General features: G+C 43.6%; 2 protein-coding genes across 2 annotated transcripts; one reads left to right on the top strand and one right to left on the bottom strand.

The window, feature by feature from the left end:
• Positions 1-1,018: 1,018 nt before the first annotated feature.
• On the top strand, positions 1,019-1,195 carry EV420DRAFT_1238278 (uncharacterized protein; the record flags this gene model as incomplete). Its single annotated transcript, XM_060466608.1, has 1 exon — positions 1,019-1,195. A coding segment is annotated over one exon (177 nt), but the record flags the coding sequence as incomplete, so codon positions are not given.
• A 20,172-nt stretch (positions 1,196-21,367) lies between these two features.
• On the bottom strand, positions 21,368-22,786 carry EV420DRAFT_1650510 (uncharacterized protein; the record flags this gene model as incomplete). The annotated part of the gene is made up of 4 exons (XM_060478461.1): positions 21,368-21,821; positions 21,866-22,347; positions 22,438-22,532; positions 22,690-22,786. The coding sequence occupies 4 exons, from the start codon at positions 22,784-22,786 to the stop codon at positions 21,368-21,370; spliced, it is 1,128 nt and encodes a 375-aa protein (XP_060323651.1).
• Positions 22,787-23,259: the final 473 nt, after the last annotated feature.

The raw sequence follows: 23,259 nt of genomic DNA, 5'->3' as shown, positions 1-23,259 counted from the left end.
ACTGTCTTGGAACATTTGGATGAAATGCGGGAGCAATTCCCTAAGGTGGGTTATTTCAAAATGAAGAAGCATCTAAGAATTGACCACAATGTGCGAGTTTCAAGGTGAGTCTTTAAATTCTTCTAATGGTACAATTCTTAATGAAAGGGAAGAGACATAATCAAGGAATGGGTGTATTTGAAGGAACCCTTGCATGCGTCCCGAAGAATTTGAAAGGGACTCATCAGAAAAGTTTTTTATTGTGCTGGTGTCAATGACCTCTGGTGCGTCGACCAACATGACAAGTGGAAATATCGCTTTGGCCTCTGCCTTCACAGTGGCATAGACCCTTTCACTGGCATCCTGAAGTGGATGCGAGTCTGGTGGAACAATTCAAATCCCATCTTAATCTGTTCATACTACCTGGATGTAGTGGAACACACTGGGCATAGGTCTTTAAACCTTTCTGCAAGGGGTCACTATCTTTCTCTTGTCCAGACGGTCCTGTTCTTACACAAAGTGATATGGGCAACAAGAATGGTAACCAGGCTAGGGTGCATAGCTTCTTGTGCCAATGGACTGACAAGGACTTGGACAATACCTTGCAGCACTGATGGATGGCAGAGAAGAAAAACATTCCTTCAGAAATTGTATGGAGTGTGTTCCGTGCTCACTTTAGCTTTGGCTATGAAGGACTCTTTCAGTTTGGCATTGAGCAAGGCTGGTATGACCTGGAGGTGCCTCTGGAAGCATACATCTCTTCTCTTTAACAGCTTCAAATCGAACTGGACTCAGCTGATTTCATAGATTGATATTCCGTTTCCTTTTTATCCCTTGGTTCTAACAAGAACTCGATTTGTATGTGATCAAAAACAACATGACAAAGAAAAGATGAAATCGCAAGGTGGCAAGACTGAACAGAGTCCCTTTACTCATTGAACAAGCTCCTGAGTGATTTGGGGCCCAGGATTTCAAGGTACCTACAAGCACCTATCATTTTTCCAAATTCAATGTTTCTTCATAGGTTGCTTTCATCCCAGAAACTATACAAGCTGTGAGGCAAATTTATGCCCCACCTGATCACCCCATGCTGCAGCTTGTCCCTAACTCATTTAGGCAGTGGGCTGAAGTATTTATGGAGGAACTCGGCCATCCAGAAGTAACCCGAGAGTGCATCTGGAATGTATACCTTGCATTGCTGGATAAATTTCACGAACGCCATATTGTTGTTCTTGATGAATGGCACATTGCTTCTACGAGAGCATATGAAGCAGAAGAAACCGATAAGAATCAAGGAGGTCCAAAAGAGGTGGTTGGGCAAGGTCAGAATCTTTCAAATCGGACACTAAGCAATCTGATAAACTTCAATCAGACCAAGCTACAATACCTGATATTCCAGACTTGAACAGTGACGACAAACTTGATGATGCCAATGTGGAAGATGTCGAAGCTGATGAAGAAGATGCTGAAATTTCAGGCGAGGCACCCGTTATAGAGATGTCCATCCGAGAATTCTTACAGCATATGTAGTGAATGATGTTATATTTTCTTTTGCTCAGGCATACAAGACTACATTATAGGTGGTCATGGAAGGGGACAAAGGCCACGAGCCAGTTCATCTTTTGAATTCTATTCTGGGATGTCACAGGATGGCACTCAACTCACATGGTCATATGACAGCTCGATGGCATTGCTGACTAAGACTGTCATCCAGCTTGATGATATTGCTGACTAAGACCCACAATCCAGCCTTCCAGTCTTTGAAGACAGATATAAAACGGTGTGAGATATAACATTCAAGGTCACTTTGAAATGTGTCTGGGCATACCTCTGAATGGGCGGATGCGATCTTGTGCTCTATTTTCTCATAAAATCCCATTTATAGTATTCACACCTTTTAGGGCATATGTCTACATCTGGTTTCTATACCCTATGTTGTGGTCTGTCTCAAGTGGTATCTACTGAGGGTGGTATGCTTTACTAACTAATTTCTACTAGCATGTCGTGAAAAGAGGGGGGGGCAGGAGAGAGTGATATCTAGGTGGGCTGTACTTGGGAGAGATGGGTTTGTGGCCTTGGGAGGCCCAAAGGTAGTCGCCTTGGATAGTGGTTGAGTTGTGTGAGGGGGGTTTTCGCTGGGTGTTGTAGATCAGGGATCACATAGCCATGTGTGGCATCTATGTAGCACTTGCAGAGGTTGTATGTTAGTACAGGCTTATGGATGAAAGTGTGTGAGGACTGTCCTCCAGTGTGGAGGTGGGAGGAGACTGTCTGCGAAACATGAATCCTCCCCCTTGCATGCCCGAGGCACCTCAAGATGTTGGCTCGAGCTACATTCCACAGGGGAGGAGCATCTTGCCATGGTCTTGCATCGTTTGTTGCTAGGAGTAGGTGTTGTAACATGTGTAGAATACAGTGTTGTGGCTAGTGATGGTTGCTCAATTTTCTCTCAAAGGTACTGTTAATCAATGATAGTTGCCTGTGGCAAGGGATGATTATCTGGGGCTCAGTCAAACATCTGCTGTGTTGGTTGCTATACGCAATCACATGTGGTAAGTTGTTCTCTACCGTAGGTGTATTGTAAGGGAAGAAAGAAAAATAAAGAACCTTGTAAGACATCGTGAACGTGTATGTAGCTAAGCATTCACAAAAAAATCGAGTTGAGGAGAGTCGAGAAAGGAAGTTGAAGAATGCCAGTCAGAGCGTAGGAAATGACTGATGGAGTAGGTGGTAAACACAGAAAAAGGACTAAAAATAGTAATTTCTTTTGCAACGGAGGGCTTGCCAGTTTGCAGAAGTTCATACGTCAGCCTAAAGATATTTGTAAAAATTGAAACAGGTGGTTTACAAGTCACACACCGTAATCTGAGCTCTATGAGATTGTCGTTCAAAAATTCTCCAGGTGATAACCGACTCAGATCACTGTTGCTAATATTCACACCACCTGTCGTAGTCCATGGGTACACTAGTATTCTGCAAGGCATGGGCAAAGATTCGTAACATTGGAGAAGGACAAACAACTCATCAGGATCCTTTGCTTGCAGCTCACCATCAGATGCTGTTTCCGAATTTGCTGAGGCAAGCAAGTTTTTAGGTGATTGCAAAGACTGAAAGTTCAGCAACGAATACATGATTTCTTTTGATGAACTCGATTCATCCTGCAACTGGTAAAATAGATGACCAAAGACAGTCAAAATTGAACCTGCCTGGGTTTTGCGCTTGTCCCTTCTTTCGATTCCAGTATGGAATGGTCTCAAAATGGCAGATGGCTTCAGTGGAACAAGGAAATCTGGTTCATCTGGGCTTGAATCTTGTGAACAGTCTTCAGCTATGTTATCTTGATCCTCCTCATCTTCTGGAGAGAATCGGAATAAAGGGACAGTTTTTGGCCCTGAGAAACCCTGTGAGAATGAAACAAATTGCAGAATGTGCCAATTTACTCAAGGGCTTATATCTTTGGGTACACATAGCCAATAGGAGTCAAAAGTGATTGATGAATGATAACGATCTTTGATGTGAGCAGTTACTTCATCGGAGTCTGAACTGAGTCTGAATTTCCCATGTGAAAACAATTTGCCTAAAGTCAACACGTTTTGAGGTGCGATGCTGTTGATCTTCCAATTGGTAGTACTTGCTCTGGCTGCCATCCTGTTCTTTACTATGGCTAGAGATTTATCTGTAAAGAATTATATTCCCCTAGTTCCGATTGAACCTAATTTCCAAAACTATAGTAATTGAACATGTATGAGCACAGCTACTCTACAAAGGACCATGTGGTATGGAGAATCTCTTATCTAAATGTGGAGTGTCTTCAGAAATTGAGTGTCTTCAAATAAATCAGCAAGTCACCTGTTTCAACCTATTTATGCCAGTTAGCAGTGAACAAGGGGAATTTCATTTTGGACCTAGTATACATAATGACCATGGATTTTGATGCACATATTGCACAATCTATCAAAGTCAAAGACATTGCACTCTACTGGTTGACATATTGTCTCACGTGATGTTATCAACATGGCATCATCCATAATCACAGCTCACCTGAAAAGCTCTAAGAACTTTTCAACCATAGCTTCAGGTACTTGATCATGCCACTATCAGTTCCTGGGCAAAGAGATCGAAGAAAAAATTGTTCGAATACTGATCTCCTCAAAACCATCGATCAGCTGTGCTTTAGTCCCATAAACCCAAGGCTCAAGCTGAATTGCACTGATTGATGTCCTTTATAAAGAAACAACTCGCCAACGATGAAGACATACGGTGGAAACTTGATTGAAACATTTCATTTTCGGAAGCGTATGGGTCTTTGTTTTTCTCGGAAGGTTATGGATGCAAGATTAACATAGGTTACTTACTATCCATAATCTATAACCTGTACAGTTGTGCATTTCAGAACCACGAAAAGCATAACAATGTATCTATGTACAACCCACAGGCTCATTTCAAATCATGGAATGCCAAGTTTGCCATAAGCACAAAACTGGGAATTTTGATTATCCAGCAGAAAGGAAAAATAAATATTATGTAGATGATATTCAATGTTATGCTATACTTGGCTACAGATAAGTTTCTGGAGTCATATTGCTATACATGGCAGGTGTTAGCATTGCAAATACTGGCTATTGCTTATAACCGGAGCATACCAGTCTTGTATTCCATACATATGGGTGCTGTTACTTTTGAACCACAGTACACAGTAAAACCATGTGGGTGCTGTCACTTTAGAACCTTGGGAACATGTGTTTTGTATCATTTTTTACCAATCTATGTACTATGGACTTACTAAGGATTCGCTTCAAAGATTCTAAATTTATTCTGGACTTGTAGTATAAAAGCTAGTATACACCACAGAAAATGGTAGTTAAGAGACACACAGGTTATCAACAACAAGTAACTAAGTTGCTACAACCACTATCTCTTGTACCCACTAGGAGACAGACAATAACAGCATAGTCACTCCGAGTTATACTCTCTGTCATGGCTTTTCTTCTAATGGTATTGGTGTATGCTCATATTGTGCCAATACACGGAATTTCGTGTTCACAACTCACTTTTATCTTTTATCCCACCAGCATTGTTTCACTTTCACCAGCCAGCATTGTTTTACCAGTCTTCACTTTCTACATCGCCATTGTTTCACCCCAGTTCAGCTCAGTATAGTGATATCCCTGTGTGGACACAGATTAGGATCGTTATTGCTGCCAGCAGTGTCTGTCATGGAATTTCTGTCAACAGTTTCAGTATAGGACCTTCAGTCATGGTATTTGTTATCTTGCCATCAGTTTCAGTATAGGATAGTCTCCATGTAGACTCAGGATTAGTATCAGTTTCATTTTGCCATTGTTAACCTCAGTATAGTTTCAGTATCAGTCCAGCCCAGTCCCAGCCATTGTTTTGCCATCACTAGTTCCCCCTCATATCATCGCCAGTTCGTCTTATCTTCGTTTTACCGCCAGTTTCTCATTTCTCGACTACAGTCTTCATTTATTGCTGTCACGGTATTTGTTATCTTGCCAACAGCATTTCTCTTTGATGGCATTTTCTCTAATTCCATCAACATTGCCCACGGCTTTTACCAGTTAATTGCCATCACTTTGTTCATGGTTTGCTGGTATTCCCAGTTATACTGGATTCCGTTCCTTCTCATCTATCGAGACTCTTCCTGGCTTACAGCCAACGTTTTCTAGTACTCGATCGTTAAGGGTACTACTTTGCTGACTGAAAAGTCGCAGAGTATACTTGCGTTCTTGAGGAATTCATCGCACGGAGGTGCACCGAAACACTCGCACAACAACAAAGCCTTTATTGCCACTACATGCCATTTGCTGTGAACTCCTCTAGAGTTTTGGTTTTTGCCGTTGCCATGGAAGTTTAGGCTCATCACTGAGCAGTGCACCTCTTGCCTGTGTATAAGCTCAGTCAAACCTCAGACTTTCTCCAACTGTCCATTGCTTGCCGACCAAATGAACATGATCAGGATTATGAATGCTATGCAGTAAGCATGTGAGTTGAAAAAAGATAATTGTATTCAATAGGATTATAAGCTAATCACTCAAACAGGTGTGCTGATCATGATATGACTTTTTGATATTACAGACTTGGAGTCAGACACAAGAGCACATGGGAGGCAATGAAAGCATTGTGTGAAGAGATCTGTAATGCTTTTGGCATTTCATTGGACTCAGAGGTGCAAGACTCAGATGGTGATGTCATTGTGGCTGATACACTAGATGTGTCAGATGTCAAGATGAATATAGCTGCCACCAGTTTAGATGATATGGAGGGGAACAATGTGGAAGAATGGGAGACTGATGATGAGTCTGAAGATGTTGGACTCAGAGGGAGTGATGATGAGTCAGAGGTGCTCAAAGTTGATAATGAGGACTCAGAGGAGGAGCTGGATAATGTAGAGGAGGAGCTGGATGAGTTGTATGATGAGAAGAATAATGAAGGTAAGGAGGAGGAAGAATATCTTGGGTACAGTTGTTTGTAGTAGCTATGTATACAAAATGATACTACCATATGAGACTGCTTTGATATAATGCCATTGGAAATAATTGATATATCTGAGGTTTGATAATGTATTATAAGCCTAGTCGATGATTCTTCACTACCATAATACTCCATGTTGTCCCTCAACCTTCAGCACAACTCAGGAAGCCATATGATTTAAATCAAGAATTCTTAGATATTATAATTGATTATATTTGTAGTTGATTATAGCACTACCTCATATACCCAGAAAACCCTTAGATAGGAATGTGACCTTTTGACACTTTTTGTGGTGCATATAGGCCTCAGTTGGTTCGAAATGCCACCTTCCATTCATCACCCTCCTTGATTTGCACATTGTTATATCCCCACCTCACATCTAGTTTGATGAAGTATTTGGCACCTTTCAACTTGTCCATGAGCTCTGAGATGAGTGGCAAGGGATACCTGTTCTTGATTGTCAACTCATTGAGCTTTCAATAGTCCTGGACTGGTCAAAGTTTTCTATCTTTCTTTTTAATAAAAAAGAAGAGAGACATCATGGGAGATTTTAATGGTTAAATGTGTCTGGTGGCAAGGTTCTCATCTAGGAACTTGTTGAGCTCTTCTTTCTCTGCCAGGTTAAGGGGGTACACTTTGCAGTCTAGGCTAGCATTCACATTGGGGATCAATTCGATGGCGTGGTCCGAAGGTTTGTGAGGTGGAAGTTTGTTGAAGTTCTCTTTTGCAAATACATTGATAAAGTCCCAGTAATGTTCAGAAACAATTTCTTCAAAAGACTTCTTTTCCTTTCCTTTGTTAGCCTTGGCTGCCAACTCATTTGCCTTGCTTCCCATAGCCCTACAGTGAAATGCTTCCTCAAAGTCAATGACAAGTAATGTATCTCCTTCCTCAAACTCCATTCCCCATTTTTGTTCAGGATCCTTGTCAAGAAGCTGGAATGGGATTTTGTGGCAGTCGCAATGTGCTAGGATGATGGTTTTGGTATTCCAGTCTATGATTGGATTGTGCTGCTTGAGCCAGTCATGTCCTAGGAATATAGAGGTCATTCCTAGATCCACCACTGCTAACTCTATTCACTCTTGATGATCTCCTATGTGCAATCACACATCTGCATACTCTGTGATGTCTCCTCCCTTGTTGTGGGTTCCATCCACATTGTAGACAGTGGTAGGGTGCACTGCCTTCCAGACATTAAGGCCATGACTCCTGACCCATTGGCAATCAATGGCACTCCCTGTATACCCACTGTCAACCAGGGCAGTGACTGAATGGGTGTCTTTAGTGTCCACCATTTCCAACTGCAACTTGATAGACACATTCCTTCCCTTCCTTCCTCAGATGTACATTGGTGGTGTTTTTAATTTATTGAGCCACTCCCACTTGTTGTGATAGTCATTGAGGCTCTCACCTAAGCATTCACTAAGTTCCAGTGCTAGCTCAGGGTTGATCTCTGGTTGTTGCTTTGGATGTATCCAGCCATTGAGAATGGCAATTTTCTTTTCCATGGTGGAGGCAAGTCATAACACCCAATAGGTCCATAAGTGCCTAAAGAGTTCTAGCCAGATGTCTGAGTACTTCACAAGCATAGCCTGGGTCTTCCTCAGCTTGTTTTCACCTTGGCTGGTGGGTTGTACTTCCCTGTTGGACTTCTTCTTAAGACTCTGCTGATAACTATAATCATCCTTGTTGTCCAGTACTTCTTCAACAGTTATGTTGGGATGGGAGAGAGGCTCTCTGCTCCTTGTTCAGGCCTCTTGATCCTTGTAGTCTCTTGAGTATTTTCAGTCCTGGATAGAATGCTTGTCACCATGCTTTGTAACCTCCTTTTGTGATATTGCCTTCTTGTGGTAACTTCTCACCTGTTGGGCATTGTTCCCTGCCGCAAACTGTGTTCTATGTAGTACTGAGCCACCTTAGTTGGTGACAACTCCAGATGACGCTTTGACTCATTTGGTCTTCTTCCTTCTTCCAGGGTTGACAGAGTTTCCTCTCAAACCTTTGAGCTCTATTGCACTAGAGGTCTTTGCCTGCCCTGATGCTTTATGAGGCATCTACCTGAGCCTTTTATGGTGTCTTGGCTACTCATGCTCATCTTGAGTATTCTAACTTGAGGACACCTGTACCACCTTGTTCCTTACTGTGGGGTTCAATGCTCATTGTAGAGCAGTGGAAATCCCCATGTACACCATTCAATTTTTGCAATTCTGGTTCAGTCACTGTGAAATGCTGGGAAATGGATGTATTGTTTGTATTGGTACCTACAGAAATAGTATAAGCCCATCCAGCATATAATGATATCACACCACAAGTAGAAACTAAAAGTCTCACCAACAAAGAAGAATCACTTAGTTCTCTGCCAGCTCCTCTTTTATCTCCTCCACTTTGGAGGTGGTACTATTTTGTTACAATTTCTCTTTTTCTTTCTCTAGTGCTCGGACAGTTCACACACCATTATTGGACAACTATACCTATTATACTGCAACACATGGACAATGAATGCTCTTCTTTGTTTCACACATGGTTACTGCTTATAGTGTACTATTATTAGTCATGTCTGTATGTATATAAGGAGCCTCAGCTGTGGCCTTAAGCCCCAGCTTCAGCTAAGGTTTAATCTACCCAACTTCAACTCCAACTTCCAGACTATCTAAGTTTGTCACTCACTCTACAAGCCAGCAGTACTTATAAGTACACCAAATCACCAAACACAAGTGATGGCTCTTGTTTGATATTGTTTGGTTGAGTTGGTGGCTAACATTTAGCCAAAGCTTGCCCACACATTCCTCACCTTGATGGTGACCAATATATATATCCCTCACCTTTACACAAACCATTTCTATCACAACCACCTTCAGGCTCTTCTGCACAGGAGCTCTGCTGTATTGCACAGGCCAAATCTTGTCCTGCTACCAACACAGAAATAATGTGTGACTACCAATCCAACACATTCCACACCTCTCCATTCCATATTATGTATTCCCATACCCTCATACTCAAGTAATCAATCAGCCTACATTGCATGATGGCTGACCAATCACACCCATCCCATCCAAACACTCCAGTTGATCAGGATCCATCAACATCACAGAGTCCCTACCAAGATCCAACCACTCAAGTGTGGGATTCACACCTTTCAATCACCAGCAAGAACTCTCAAGTGAGCCAGAAAATAAAGAAGAAAGGGATTTGGTTGAGTATTACTGACAAGGTGGCACCTTCAAAGAGCTCATCCTGACAGTGTGGTCAGAAATGACCCCTGAACCCTGTACAGAATGCTTCTACCAAGCAGCCCTCTCAGACATAGCTGACCTCAGGAGCAAGTCAGGCTCCTCAGCTGCTGGAGATAGTGAAGGAGGATCTTACCATCCTAGGTCCCCATCCCCAGTATCCTCCTCAACAGTTCAACCAGGGAAAACTGGACAGAGAGTGGTTCAAGCAAATCAACCTGTTTATGGGCCTGAAGGACCCCTCTACATACCCTGACAATCAGCTCCCTCACCAGAGCCCTACATGCTGCTCACTTCCTCAACCTCTGAATCTAAATGAAGGCAAGCCATCTGAGACTGGATCAAGGCCAACAATGACCCCCTCCCCCTCCTAGAGCTAGAAGAGTTGTAGGCAGGAGAATGTGCCTATTCACTCTATGCCAGCCCTCTCTGCCCAGACTCTCTGACCCTCAGAGAGCAACCTTTCACTGTGGAGAATTGCTGAGTTATGGACCAACACATGCTCACCAGCTCCTGGGTCCCTTTCGAGTGACCATAGATGTGGGTCCACCTCATGCTCATTGAGTCTAGATTCGATATACAGTCTGCCTGGCTCCCCAATGAAGTCAAGGCCCATTTGGAGTCCAGAAGAGAGGCAGCAGCACTCTCAAGACATGTCAGAGAGTGAGAGCATGAACAGTGGCCCCATGAGTTCGATGGGACTGCTGTCCCTAGCAGCATTCCCAACAACATCTGGGTTGCAGAAAGTGAACACCTGGGAGCCAGATTCTTGAGAGCTGGGTATGGAGTCAGTGAACCTGAAGAGGTTGCCCATGCACAAGGATTACCCCTCTACAAGCTGCTATGAGAGAGAACTCCAGTCCTTGATGACATCAAAGCCTGCAGATATGCAACAATCTACTCCTGCCCCATGGCTCCAGACCCATATGCCACAGAAACTGCCTGTCTCTGCCATGTTCAAGGAGATATGGAGGCAGGTCCATCAGATACTCACTAGAAGCATAACCACTGTCCCGATCCTATTATGGGGATTAATGTGGGATGAGTTGTTTGATGCCATGGTGCAAAGTATTTGAGTAGATCCATACTGGTTACTTACAGACACAGGAGTGGATTGGGCAAGTGCCCATTCAATAGGAGATTGTATTTTCATGGACAATGTCATAGAAGTGGAAGGGTATCACCAAATGGCAACAATCTGGAATATGATCCATGCTAACAACCCACAACCAGCCAGACAGCCATATCAATGGCTGGCACCCATGCTGAGTAACCCATACTTACTGCATGCCAGGGTCTAAGGAGTCGATGATGGCTATATAGATGCTGAAACAGCTGGGACCTCAACCAAGAAACCATCCCAGTCACCACCTCTGCCACCACTGGTTAACTGAAATACTTGACCCAGCAGTTACCTCAGTCCACATCATAATTTCAACCTACATTCAATGCTGAAACCACCAAACCCCTCGCTGCTGCTGATGCCACCAGGATCCCTGCGTAATACACCACCATGGTAGACACTGGCAGAAGGAGATCAGAACCCATGGGGCTCAGTAAAGCCCAAACTCATCAACAAACTAGAATGGTTCAATGGGAAGGCCTCCAAAATCAAAAGGTTCTTCAACCAGTGTGAGGCCTATTTCAAGGTCTTCGCCAACCACTTTGCCATGAATGTGGGTGGACATAATCCCTATCAGGTTGGATTTGCTACTTCACTCTTCAACAGTTGGGCTCACCAGTGGTGGGACCAACAAGAGCACCTATACTGAGATCTCATTCATGGACACTGACAATATCTGCCATGATATGAATTCTGCATCTGCATCACCAACTGATTCTAAGAAGTGGTGGAACTGGCCATCAAGCAAGAAAAGTGGAAGAAACTATAACAGGCAGATTTCCAATCAGCCATTGAGTTTTTTGCCCACTTCAAGGAGCTAGCCATAGAGTGTGATGAGTTTGAGGACAAAAAGTCCATGTTCACTACCATCAAGAATACAGTACAACCCACCATCAAAAATACCATCATGCATGGGGACAACAATCATCCCACCATGTATGCCAAGTGGAAGAGCCAAATTGAGCACATCAATGCCAACTACTGCTACAATGTTGCCAACCAGGATGGCATCCCAAATAAGACCTCCCAGAACAATAACTCTGGTCAAGGCAACCAAAACAGTGGAGGGACATCCAGAAAAGCCAGTAGTTCTGGGAATTCTGATGACAAGCATCATGCAATAGGTATAACATACAGTGGAATGGGGCAGCCCATGGAAATTGATGAGCTCAAGAATAAAAAGCTCTGTTTCTGATGCAGCAGCCCAGGTCATATGGTGTAAGACAACAAGTGCCCCAAGGACAAGTCCAAGTGGAAAAAGGTGAAGATGCCACTGAAGAAGAAGGCGAACTCAACCTGACTATGACAGTTACTTGTGGAAGCAGAGAAGGAGAAAAGTGAAGCCCAAGACAAGGCAGTGTAGGAGGTGATTGAAAAGATCACAGAGGTAAAAGGTGAGCCAGTGGAGAACTAAGCGATTCTTCTCTGTCAGTGGGACTTTCGGTTAATACTTGTGATATGATTTCATTATATGCTGGATGGACTTATACAGTTTCTGTAGATACTGATACAAACAATATACATATTTCACAGCATTTCATAAAAACTGAACAAGAATCACAAAACAACAATGGTGTACATGGAGATTTCCACTGCTCTACGATGAGCATTGAACCCCACAGCAAGGAACCAGATGGTATGGGTGCCCCTTGAGTTAGAATACCCAAGACAAGCATGAGTAGCCAAGACACTATGAAAGGCTCAGAAAAGGCACCTCATGAAGCACCAGGGTGAGAAGAGACCTCTAGCGCAATAGAGCTTGAAAGTTTGAGAGGAAACTCTGTTTGCCCTGGAAGCAGGAAGAAGACCAAGCAAGTTGAAGCATTGCCTGGGGTTACCACTGACCAAGGCAGTTCAGTACTACACAGAACACCTAGTGCAGCAGGGAATGACATCCAGCAGGTGGGTAGTCACTACAAGAATGGCATGCTGCAAGAGGAGGTTGCAAAGCATGGTGACAAGTGTCCTAATCAGGACTGAAAACACTCAATTGGCCACAGGGATCAAGAGGCCCAAACAGGGGGCAGAGAGCCCCCCTCCCATTCCAAAGTAACCCTTGAAGAAGTATCTGATGAGAAAGATGATTTTAGCTACCAACAAAGTTTGCGACAGAAGTACAATGGAGAAGTACAAAGGGAAAGCAAAGGAATCAAAGAACAGGGGAAGATCTGGGTTACACCCATGGAGTACTCTGATTCTTGGTTAGAACCCTTTGGACATTTATGGACCTGACATGTGCTGCGATTGGTGAAGACCATGGAACAGAAAATTGCCATACTCAACAACTGGGTGCACCCCAAAAGGAAGCCTGAAGTCAACCCTGAGCTTGCCTTGGTGCTCAGCAAGAAGCTGGGAGAAAGTCTCAATGACTACCATAACAAATGGGAGTGGTTAGATGAGTTGAAAACTCCTCCAATGTACATACAGGGCAGAAAAGGATGAAACATTGATGAGCCTCAAGGCTCTATGCTCAGAATTCATGGATTTTAGCATTATAATAAATGCCTTGTCCACTCAATGGACTTTCACTAAGTCAACCATTGCAATCATGGCAATACCCACTTTTGCCACCAACCTTCCTTCCCAGCTCATATTCCGCATCAATAAGCACCACTTCATTAATGCTGCCAGGCACTTGATTGCCAATCTCATGGATTTAGGACTATCAGTGATCGCCTAGCACAGCCATCACTGACATCAGCATCAAGCATCACTTAATAGAATGCTGCAGTCAAATTACCTATTCCATGGCAAAAAACTTAATACCATGACCTTTCCACCAGCTTTACTAAGGCTGTTACAATGCCAAGACAATGCTGCAGGTCTCTACTTCAGTGCACTCACTTCAGAGTGCTTTTCCGCACCAACACAGCAGCCCAAAAGTCCATATGTCAGCAGAATTCTTTCTAATCACTAAGTCTATACATGGTAAAACCATGTGGATGCTGTTACTTTAGAACCTTGGGAGCACACATTTTGTATCATTTCTTACCAATCTATATACTAAGGACTTACTAAGGACTTGTTTGAAGTATTCTAATTTTATTCTGGACTTGTAGTATAAAAGCTAGTACACACCATGGAAAATGGTAGTTAACAGTTATCAGACACCATTTGCTAGGTTGCTATGACTGTTACCACTTGTACCCACTAGGAGACAGACAATAACAACCTAGTCACTCCAAGTTATACTCTCTGTCATGGCTTTTCTTCTAATGATATTGGTGTACACTCATATTGTGCCAATACATGGAATTTTGTGTCCACAACTCGCTTTTATCTTTTATTCAGCCAGCATCATTTTATTTTCACCAGCCAGCATTGTTTTATCAGCCTCACCTTCTATGTCACCATCATTTTACCCCAGCTCAGTACAGAATAGTTATGTCCCCATGTGGACCCAGATTAGGATCATTATTGCTGCCAGCAGCATCTGTCATGGAATTTTGGTCAACAGCATAGGATCATCAGTCACAGTATTTGGTATTTTGCCATCAGTTTTAGTATAGGATAGTCTCCATGTAGACTCAGGATCAGGATCTGTTTTGTTTTGCTGTTGTTAACCTCAGTATAGTTTCAATATCAGCTTCACCCAATCTCAGTCATCATCTTGCCATCACTAATTCCCCTTCACATTACTCCCAGATCATCTCATCTTTGCTTTACCACCAGTTTCTCCACTTATTCATCTATTTCTGCCAGTTTCTCACTGTATTCATCTATTTCTGCCAGTCTCTCATCTCCAGGACTCATTTATTACTGTCATGGTATTTGCTATCTTGCTGATGGTATTTTCCTTTGATGGCATTTCCATTAATTCCACCAATTCCACCCATGGCTTTTGCTAGTTAATTGCCATCACCTTGTTCATGGCTTGCCAGTATTCTCAGTTATACCGGATTCTGTTCCTTCTCATCTATCAAGACCCTTTCTGGCTTACAGCTAATGCTTTTAGTACTTGATTGTTAAGGGTATTACTTTGCTGACTGAAAAGTCGCAGTGTATACTTATGTTCTTGAGGAATTCACTGCATGGAGGTGCACCAAAACACTCACACAACAACAAAGTCTTTATTGCTGCTACATGTCATTTGCTGTGAACTCATCTAGAGTTTTGGTTTTTGCTGTTGCCATGGAAGTTTAGGCTCATCAATGTATCTGTCCAACTTCAGCTCAAAACCCTAGACACCAAGGATATCCATGCGGTCACTGCTCTGGTTGACAGTGGATGTACAGGGAGCACTATTGACAGATGATGGGTAAAGGATCATCACATCACAGTACAAAAGGCTGCTAGACCCACAGCAGTTTACAATGCTGATGGGACTCACAACAAGGGAGGAGACATCATGGAGTATGCAGATGTACAACTCATTATTGGAGACCACCAGCAAAGGATAGAGTTAGCAGTTGTAGATCTTGGAACCATGTCAATATTCCTAGGCCATGACTGGCTGAAGCAACACAACCCTATCATTGACTAGAACACTGGGTCTGTTGTACTAGCCAGATGTGACTGTCAAAAAATACTGTTCTGACTCCCTGACAAGGATCCAGAACAAAAATGGGGAACAGAGTTTGAGGAAGAAGACACTTTGCTAGTCATTGACTTCAAAGAAGCTTTTCATGTCAGGGCCACTGGCAGCAAAGCCAATGAACTTGCAGCTAAAGCCAATGAAGAAAAGGAAGCCAAAACCTTCGAAGACATTGTCTCCAAGCACTACCAGGACTTCAAAGATGTCTTCGCCAAGGAAAACTTTGACAAGCTGCCTCCATGAAAACTGTGGGATCATGCCATTGAACTAATCCCCAATGCAAATGCCAGCCTGGACTGCAAAGTATACCCACTTAACCCTGCCAAACAGGAAGAGCTTGACAAGTTCCTCAATGAAAACCTGACCATGGGACAAATACAACCCTCCAAATCTCTCATGGCTTTGCCCTTCTTCTTCATCAAAAAGAAAGACAGAAAGCTGCATCTGGTACAGGATCACTGAAAACTCAATGAGATGACCATTAAAAACCAGTATCTGCTTCCATTGATTTCCAAACTCATGGACAAGCTGAAAGGGGCAAAATACTTCACTAAGCTAGATGTGAGGTGGGGGTACAACAATGTGCACATCAAGGAAGGAGATGAGTGGAAGGCTGTGTTCAGAACAAACAGGGAACTATATGAGCCTCTGGTAATGTTCTTTGGCTTAACCAATTCTCCCATGATGTTCCAATGGATGATGAATGACATATTCAAAGATCTAATATCTGAAGGGAAGGTGACTGTGTACCCTGATGATACTCTGATCACTACCAAAGACAAGGTGGAACACCACTGGGTGGTCAAAGAAGTCCTTCAGATTCTGTGAGAGAACAAGTTGTTCCTGAAAGCTGAGAAATGCGAGTTTGAAGTAGAGGAAACCAAATACCTTGGAGTAATCATCAGTGAAGGATTGATCTGAATGGACCCTGTTAAAATTGCAGGCATTTTGGACTGGCCCATACCTCACAAGAAACAGGAACTACAATTGTTCTTAGGCTTCTGCAACTTTTACTGACACTTCATACGGCATTACAGCAAACATGTCAAACTGCTGACAATGCTTACTGGGAAAGTAGAATGGAAGTGGGGAGAAGCACAGGAAAAAGCATTCAAGGAGATCAAATGCCAATTCCAAGAGAAGGTAGTACTGGCCATTCCTCTTGACCAAGGAAGGTTCTGAGTAGAAGTGGATTCAAGTGATGGTGCGATAGGAGTGGTGTTATCACAGGAGCAACAAGAAAAATGGTGGCCAGTAGCTTTCATGTTAAAATCTCTTTCTGCCATGGAAAAGAATTATGAAATCTATGACAAAGAACTTTTGGCCATCATGATCACCTTAGAAGATTGGTGACACTACCTAATGGGTGCTAAGGAAGACTTCGAGATATGGACAGATCACTTCAATCTACAATACTTCTGAAAGCCACAGAAGCTTAACTGCTGACAAGCTCAATGGGTAACTGAACTCATGGAATACCAATTCACACTTCACCATAAGCCAGAAGCTCAGAATTGCAAAGCTGACCTTCTCAGCCAAAGAGCTAACCATGAACAAGGAAAAGAAAATAATAAGGACATAGTCCTGTTGAAACCTGAGATGTTCAGAGCCCTGATCTTACCAAACCCAGGAGAAATTCATCACAAAATTGCCCATCACACCAAAGATGCCAGGAAGTGGGATGCTGGCATTATGACCTCTCTAAATCACAAAAAAGTGATAGAAAGAGATGGGGAACTGCTCAAGTATGATGGGAGGATATATGTGCCAGAGGATCACAAGCTCCAAGGAAGAATTATTGCTCACTGTCATGACCATGTGACCATGAGACATCCAGAAATTGAAAAAACCAAGGAACTTGTTCTGCAGGATTACTGGTGGCCAAAGACATGCCAGGAGGTTGAAACATATGTTCAGGGCTGTGAAGCCTGTGAGTGAACCAAGATTAGCCAACAGAGTGTTAGGATCGTGCCAATAGGATTGCGGCAGTAAGTGCACATAGCGGAATGCCGCGGGATGCATCGGGTGTAGGCGAAGCTATTAGCAACATCACCCCTGAGCCGAAGCCCTAAGATGGGTACGGACGGAAGTCCGCGGAGTGGCAGAGACGAGGTAAAAGATAAGTCCAACGGATCGGAGTTCCGCAGCCTGGAGAACGAGAGTTAGACTTAGAGTCAGAGAGAGAGATTGGGCTGAACCAAGTTGATATTCGAACTGAGTATCTACAGTGTAATTCTAAGGCTTATATACTAGTTAGGAGTCCGATCTAGTTCCTACTCGGAGTGGTCTACATTCTAGGGTTGTCGGAGGATGTATTCTACCGGTCGGTAGCCGATGGGGTCCGATGACATGTTCGCTACCGATGTCGGGCTATTGATAAATTGTAATGGAGAAGTGAAATATAAAAAGGAATATGAAATGGAATATGAAATAGAAAGTGGGAATCGGGATCCGTAGGATTCCGGGCTGTGGTTTGTTGGATTGAGTGGAAGTCGGGTTTCCGTCGGCATGCTCGTTACACAGAGCAAGAAAACACCCTTACACCCAAATGCGATACCCAGCACTCTCTGGAAGCATATTTCAGTAGATATGATCACCAAATTACCAGAATCAAAAGGCTTGGATGCGATACTAGTCATAGTAGATCACCTGTCCAAAACTATCATCCTGATTCCTTGCACCAAAACCCTTACTTTCCTTGGATACACCAAATTGTTATTGGAGTGAGTCTATATGCCATATAGGGTAATACCTAAAAAGATCATATCAGACTGAGGTTCTGTATTCATCTCCAAATTCATGAAGGAATCCTATGACCTTATTCAAGTACAAGGAAATCCCTTGACCACCTGTCACCCTCAGACAGATGGACAAACTGAGTGGGTAAATCAGGAAATCAAGCAGTATCTTAAGCTTTTCGTCAATGGATGACAGGACAATTGGAGCAACTGGCTGTCATTGGCTGCCTTTGCACATAACAATTGGTGACACTCTGCCACTGGGTATTCACCATACAAAGTGAACTTTGAGAGAGACAGGCAAGCTATACCAGTTGCTCCAACCAAAGGAGAGATACCTGTGGCCAACCAGTATTTCACAGAATTGCAGAAAATGCAGGAACAAGCAAAAAGGGCATTAGAAAAGGTGGCAGACAAAATAAAGAAAACCCATGACCAGCATGTGAAGAAGACCAGGGAGTACAAAATTAGAGAGAAGGTATGGCTAGATGCCACAAACCTAAAGCTACCAGTACTTGCTAAAAAACTTGCCACTCGATGTCTGGGACCTTTCCCTGTTATTGCAAAAAAGGGTGCTTCCTCCTATGAGCTCAAATTACCTTCAACCTGGAAAATTCACAACTGGTTCAATGAGTCTCTTCTCACCCCATACATAGAACATGTCTTTGACATACAACCCAGAGAGGAATGACCACCCCCTGATCTAATCAGTGAAGAAGAGGAGTATGAAGTACAGAAGATCATAAATGAAAGAGAATGAACAGTGGGAAGGGGACAAAATCACAAGACAGTCACCGACTATTTAATCAAGTGGAAAGGATACCCAACCAAGAAAAATTTGTGGGTAACACGATCCCACCTTGCAAACACTGAGGAACTGGTAAAGGAGTATGAGGAACAGCTCAACATTCTCAAATCCCACACTGGTGAAAAAGACCCCAAGATTCCAGACCTGTGGGACATCCCAGATGGTTTCCAAGAATTACTATGGGGCATTGGCACACATGATGGATCAGACAGCCAAACGGTCTATCCACCATTGAATTTTTCACACTCCTCATTCTGTAACCACTCAATAGAAGAGATCACTCAATCAGTGGCCGACAACATCAATGCAGTAGGAGATGCCAGGGCCTCCACCAGAAATGAAGGATCTGATGGGCAAACCAAGAGCAATGCAGAATTCAAAGCATATGCCAAGAAATGTGCCAAGATATAAGAAGAACAGTTGAGACAGGAACTACTCTCTGACTCAAACTCATTCACCAGCAGACACCCACAACCATCAAACAGCAAAAATTCACCAATATTCTGGTACCTTCAGAAGATGAAACTGATGTAGACTATCTACAAAAGGTATGTGAGGATTGGGAAACAGGTTCTGACAGATCATTCAGGATGAATGAGTCTTAAGGAGGGGGTGATGTTATGATTTCTCTTTTTCTTTCTTTTTCTTTCTCTAGCACTCATCTTTATCTTATCAGCACAGTTAAGTGCTTGGACAGTTCACACATCATTACTGGACAACTATACCTATTGTACTGCAACACATGGACAATGAACGCTCTTCTTTGTTTCACACATGGTTACTACTCATAGTGTACTATTATTAGTCATGTCTGTATGTATATAAGGAGCCTCAGCTGTGGCCTTAAGCCCCAGCTTCAGCTAAGGTTTAATCTACCCAACTTCAACTCCAACTTCCAGACTATCTAAGTTTGTCACTCACTCTACAAGCCAGCAGTACTTATAAGTACACCAAATCACCAAACACAAGTGATGGCTCTTGTTTGATATTGTTTGGTTGAGTTGGTGGCTAACACATTTGCTTCTTCCTTCTCAGCTTCCACCAGTAACTGTCATAGTCAGGCAGCATTGGCCTTCTTCTTTGGCAGTATCTTCACCTTCTTTCACTTAGACTTGTCAGTTGGACACTTATTGTCACAGGACATGTGGTCAGGTAAACTGCACCAGAAGCAGAGCCAATTCTTCTTCAGCTCATTGATCTCCATGGGTTGCCCTGCCCTGCCATATGTTGTGCCAGTCAAATCGTGACTGTCACTAGAATTCCCAGAGCTGCTGGCTTTTTCCGATGACTCTCCAGTGTTTTGGTTGCCTCAACTGGAATTGTTATTCTGGGAGGACTTATTATTGTAACAGTAATTGGTGTCAATACATTTGATGCAGATCTTCCATTCAGCATATGTCATGAGACATTCATTGTCCCTGTGCATGATGGTGTTCTTGACAGTGGGTCATACCACATCCTCAACTGTGGTGAACATGGATTTCTCATCCCCAAACTCATCACACTCTATGGCCAACTCTTCAAAGTGGGTGAAGAATTCAACAGCCAATCTGAAATCTGCCTGTTGCAATTTCTTCCACTTTTGTTGCTTGATGGCCAGTTCTGCTACTTCTCAGAAGCGGCTGGTGATGCAGGTGCAGAATTCATACCACAGTGGATATCACCAGTGGCCTCATATGGGGTCTCTGTACAGGTGCTCCTGCTGGTCCCACCATTGTCAAGCTGCCCTGTCAAACAAGGAAGTGATGAAGCCAACATGGTAGAGATTGTGCCTGGCAGCATTCATTGTGAAGTGGTTGGCAAAGACCTTGAAGTAGGCCTCGCATTTGTTGAAGAACCTCTTTATGTCAGAGGCCTTCCCATTGAACCATTTGGGCTCATTGATGAGTTTGGGCTTGACAGAGCCCCATGGGCTCTGGTCTCCTTTAGCAAGCATCCACCAGGGTGGTGTTTGGGGTGGTGATTCCAGTGGTACAGGTGGTAGCAGGGGGTTTGGTGGTCTCAGCATTGAGTGTAGATTGAAGTTGTGGTGGAGGCTGGGATATCTTTCCAGTTGGGTATTTCAGTTAATAGACAGCAGGGGTGGCAGTGACTGGGACGGTTTCTTCATCGAGGTTCCAGCCATTTCAATGTCTACATAGCTGTCATCAGCTCCTTGTGCTCCAGCCTGGATTACAAACTCTGGGTTGAGTGGCATTGGCACCAGTTGCTGATATGGTCACCCTGCCAGGCACAGCTCATCAGCATGAATTAGGTTCCTATACCATTGCTGTTCAATGATAACCTTCTACTTTGAGCACATTGTCCATGAAGACTCGATCTCCAATAGTACAGGCCCTGGCCTAATTGATTCCTGCATCTGTTAACAACCAGTAGGGGTCTACTCTAATACTATGTACTATGTGGTCAAACAGCTCATCCCATGTTAAGCCCCACAAGAGAATGGGTACCATGGGGATGCTCCTAGTGAGAACCTGATAGACCTGCCTCATTACCTCCTCGAATGTTATGGAAATGGGCAGTCTCATTGGCATATGGATTTGGGGCATTTGGACAGGAGTATGCTGCTGCATATCTTTGGGCCTCATCATCATCAAGGATGGGCATTCTTCTGTGGAAGGGTTCATATAGGGGATGCCCATGGGTGTTGGTGACTTCTTCAGGTTCTCCAACTCCATACCTCATTTGGTAGAATTGGGCCTCAGAATGGTTACTTTTTGTGACCCACTCTGAATCAGGAACATCATTAGGGACGGCAGTCCCATAGAACTCATGGTGCCACTGCTCATGCTCCCAGTCTCTGACATGTCTCACAAGTGCTGCTGCTTCTCTTCTGGACTCCAGATGGGCATTGACTTCATTGAGGAGCCTGGCAGACTGTATACTGAGTCTGGACTTGATGAGCATAAGGTGGACTCTAGTCCAGGGTCACTCGAAAGGGACTCGGGGACTGGCAATCACATGCTGGTCTGTAATTCTGCGATTCTCTGCAGCAAAGAGTTGCTCTCCTGGAACAGGCAAGCCTGGGCTAAGGGGATTGGCATAGAGTGAATAAGCAGGTCCACCTGCATTGAGTCTTTCTGGCTCCAGAAGGGGGAGAGGGTCATTGTTTGCCTTGATCCAGTCCCAGACTGCTTGCTATCTTTCAGATTTGGGGGTTGGAGAAGTGGGTGGCATGTAGGGCTCTGATGAGGGAGTTTGTCATTGGGGTATGATGAAGGGTTGGTAGAGGGGTCCTTCAGGCCCATAAATGAGTTGATCTGCTCAAACCACTCTTGATCCAGCTCTCTCTGGGTGAATTGTTGAGGAGGATGCTGGGGATGGGGACCAAGGATGGTAAGATCCTCCTTCAGAATTGGAGGGATCCTTAGTGCCTCTGACCTCGCTAGTGTCTGAGAGAGCTGCTTGGTGGAAGTCTCTGGCACAGGGGTCAAAGGTTGCTTCTGTCCATGTCATCAGGATGATGTCTTTGATGGCATCACTGCATCAGTAAAGATTGACCAAATCCCTTTCTTCTTCTACTCCTGACTCACTTGGGAGCTCTGGCTGGCAAGCAAAAGGTGTGAAACCTGCACTTGAGTGGTTGGATCCTGGTACAGACTCTGCAATGTTGATGGATCTGAATCGACTGGAGTATGGGGTCAGGATGGGTGTGATTGGTCAACCATCATGTAGCATAGGCTGATTGATCACTTGGGTGTGTGGATATGGGAATATGTAGTACAGGACAGGGAGATGGGGAATGTTTTGGATTGGGAGTCGTGTGTTGTTTCTGCATTGCCAACAGGACAAGATTTGGCCTGTGCAGTACAACAGAGCTCCTGCACAGAATAGCTTGAAGGTGGTTGCAATAGAAATGGTTTGTGTAAAGGTAAGGGACATGTATGTTGATCACCATGGTAGGTGAGGAATGTTTGAAGCAAGCTTCAGCTAAATGTTAGCCACCAACTCATCAAACAATGTCAAATAAGGGCTGTCACTCATGTTCAGTGATTTGGCTAAGTCCTTGTTCACAATGCTGAGTAATGAGCAGGTAACTAGACTTAGATAGTCACAAAGTTGGAGTTATAGGCAGTTGGATAGATTAAACCTTAGCTGAAGCTGAGGGCTCCTTAAATATATATGTGGTATGCTAATAATAGTACACTATGAAATGGTAATCATGCATGAAGCAACAAGAGGCATGCATAGACTGTGTGTTGCAGTGTCAGGAGTATAGTTGTCTGGTAACAGCATGTGAACTGTCTGAGCATTTAGATAGGCTGATAAGATAAAGATAAGTGCTGAGGGAAAAGAAAAAGAAATAAGCAAAATCGTAACATTCGGATAACTAAACCTGAAAGATCGAAATATGG

This window comes from Desarmillaria tabescens, assembly GCF_030435595.1.
Source record: "Desarmillaria tabescens strain CCBAS 213 chromosome Unknown EV420scaffold_76, whole genome shotgun sequence".
NCBI classification, from domain to species: Eukaryota; Fungi; Basidiomycota; class Agaricomycetes; order Agaricales; family Physalacriaceae; genus Desarmillaria; species Desarmillaria tabescens.
The sequence above is the reverse complement of the archived record's forward strand: the minus strand, read 5'-3'. Positions and strand labels throughout refer to the sequence as shown.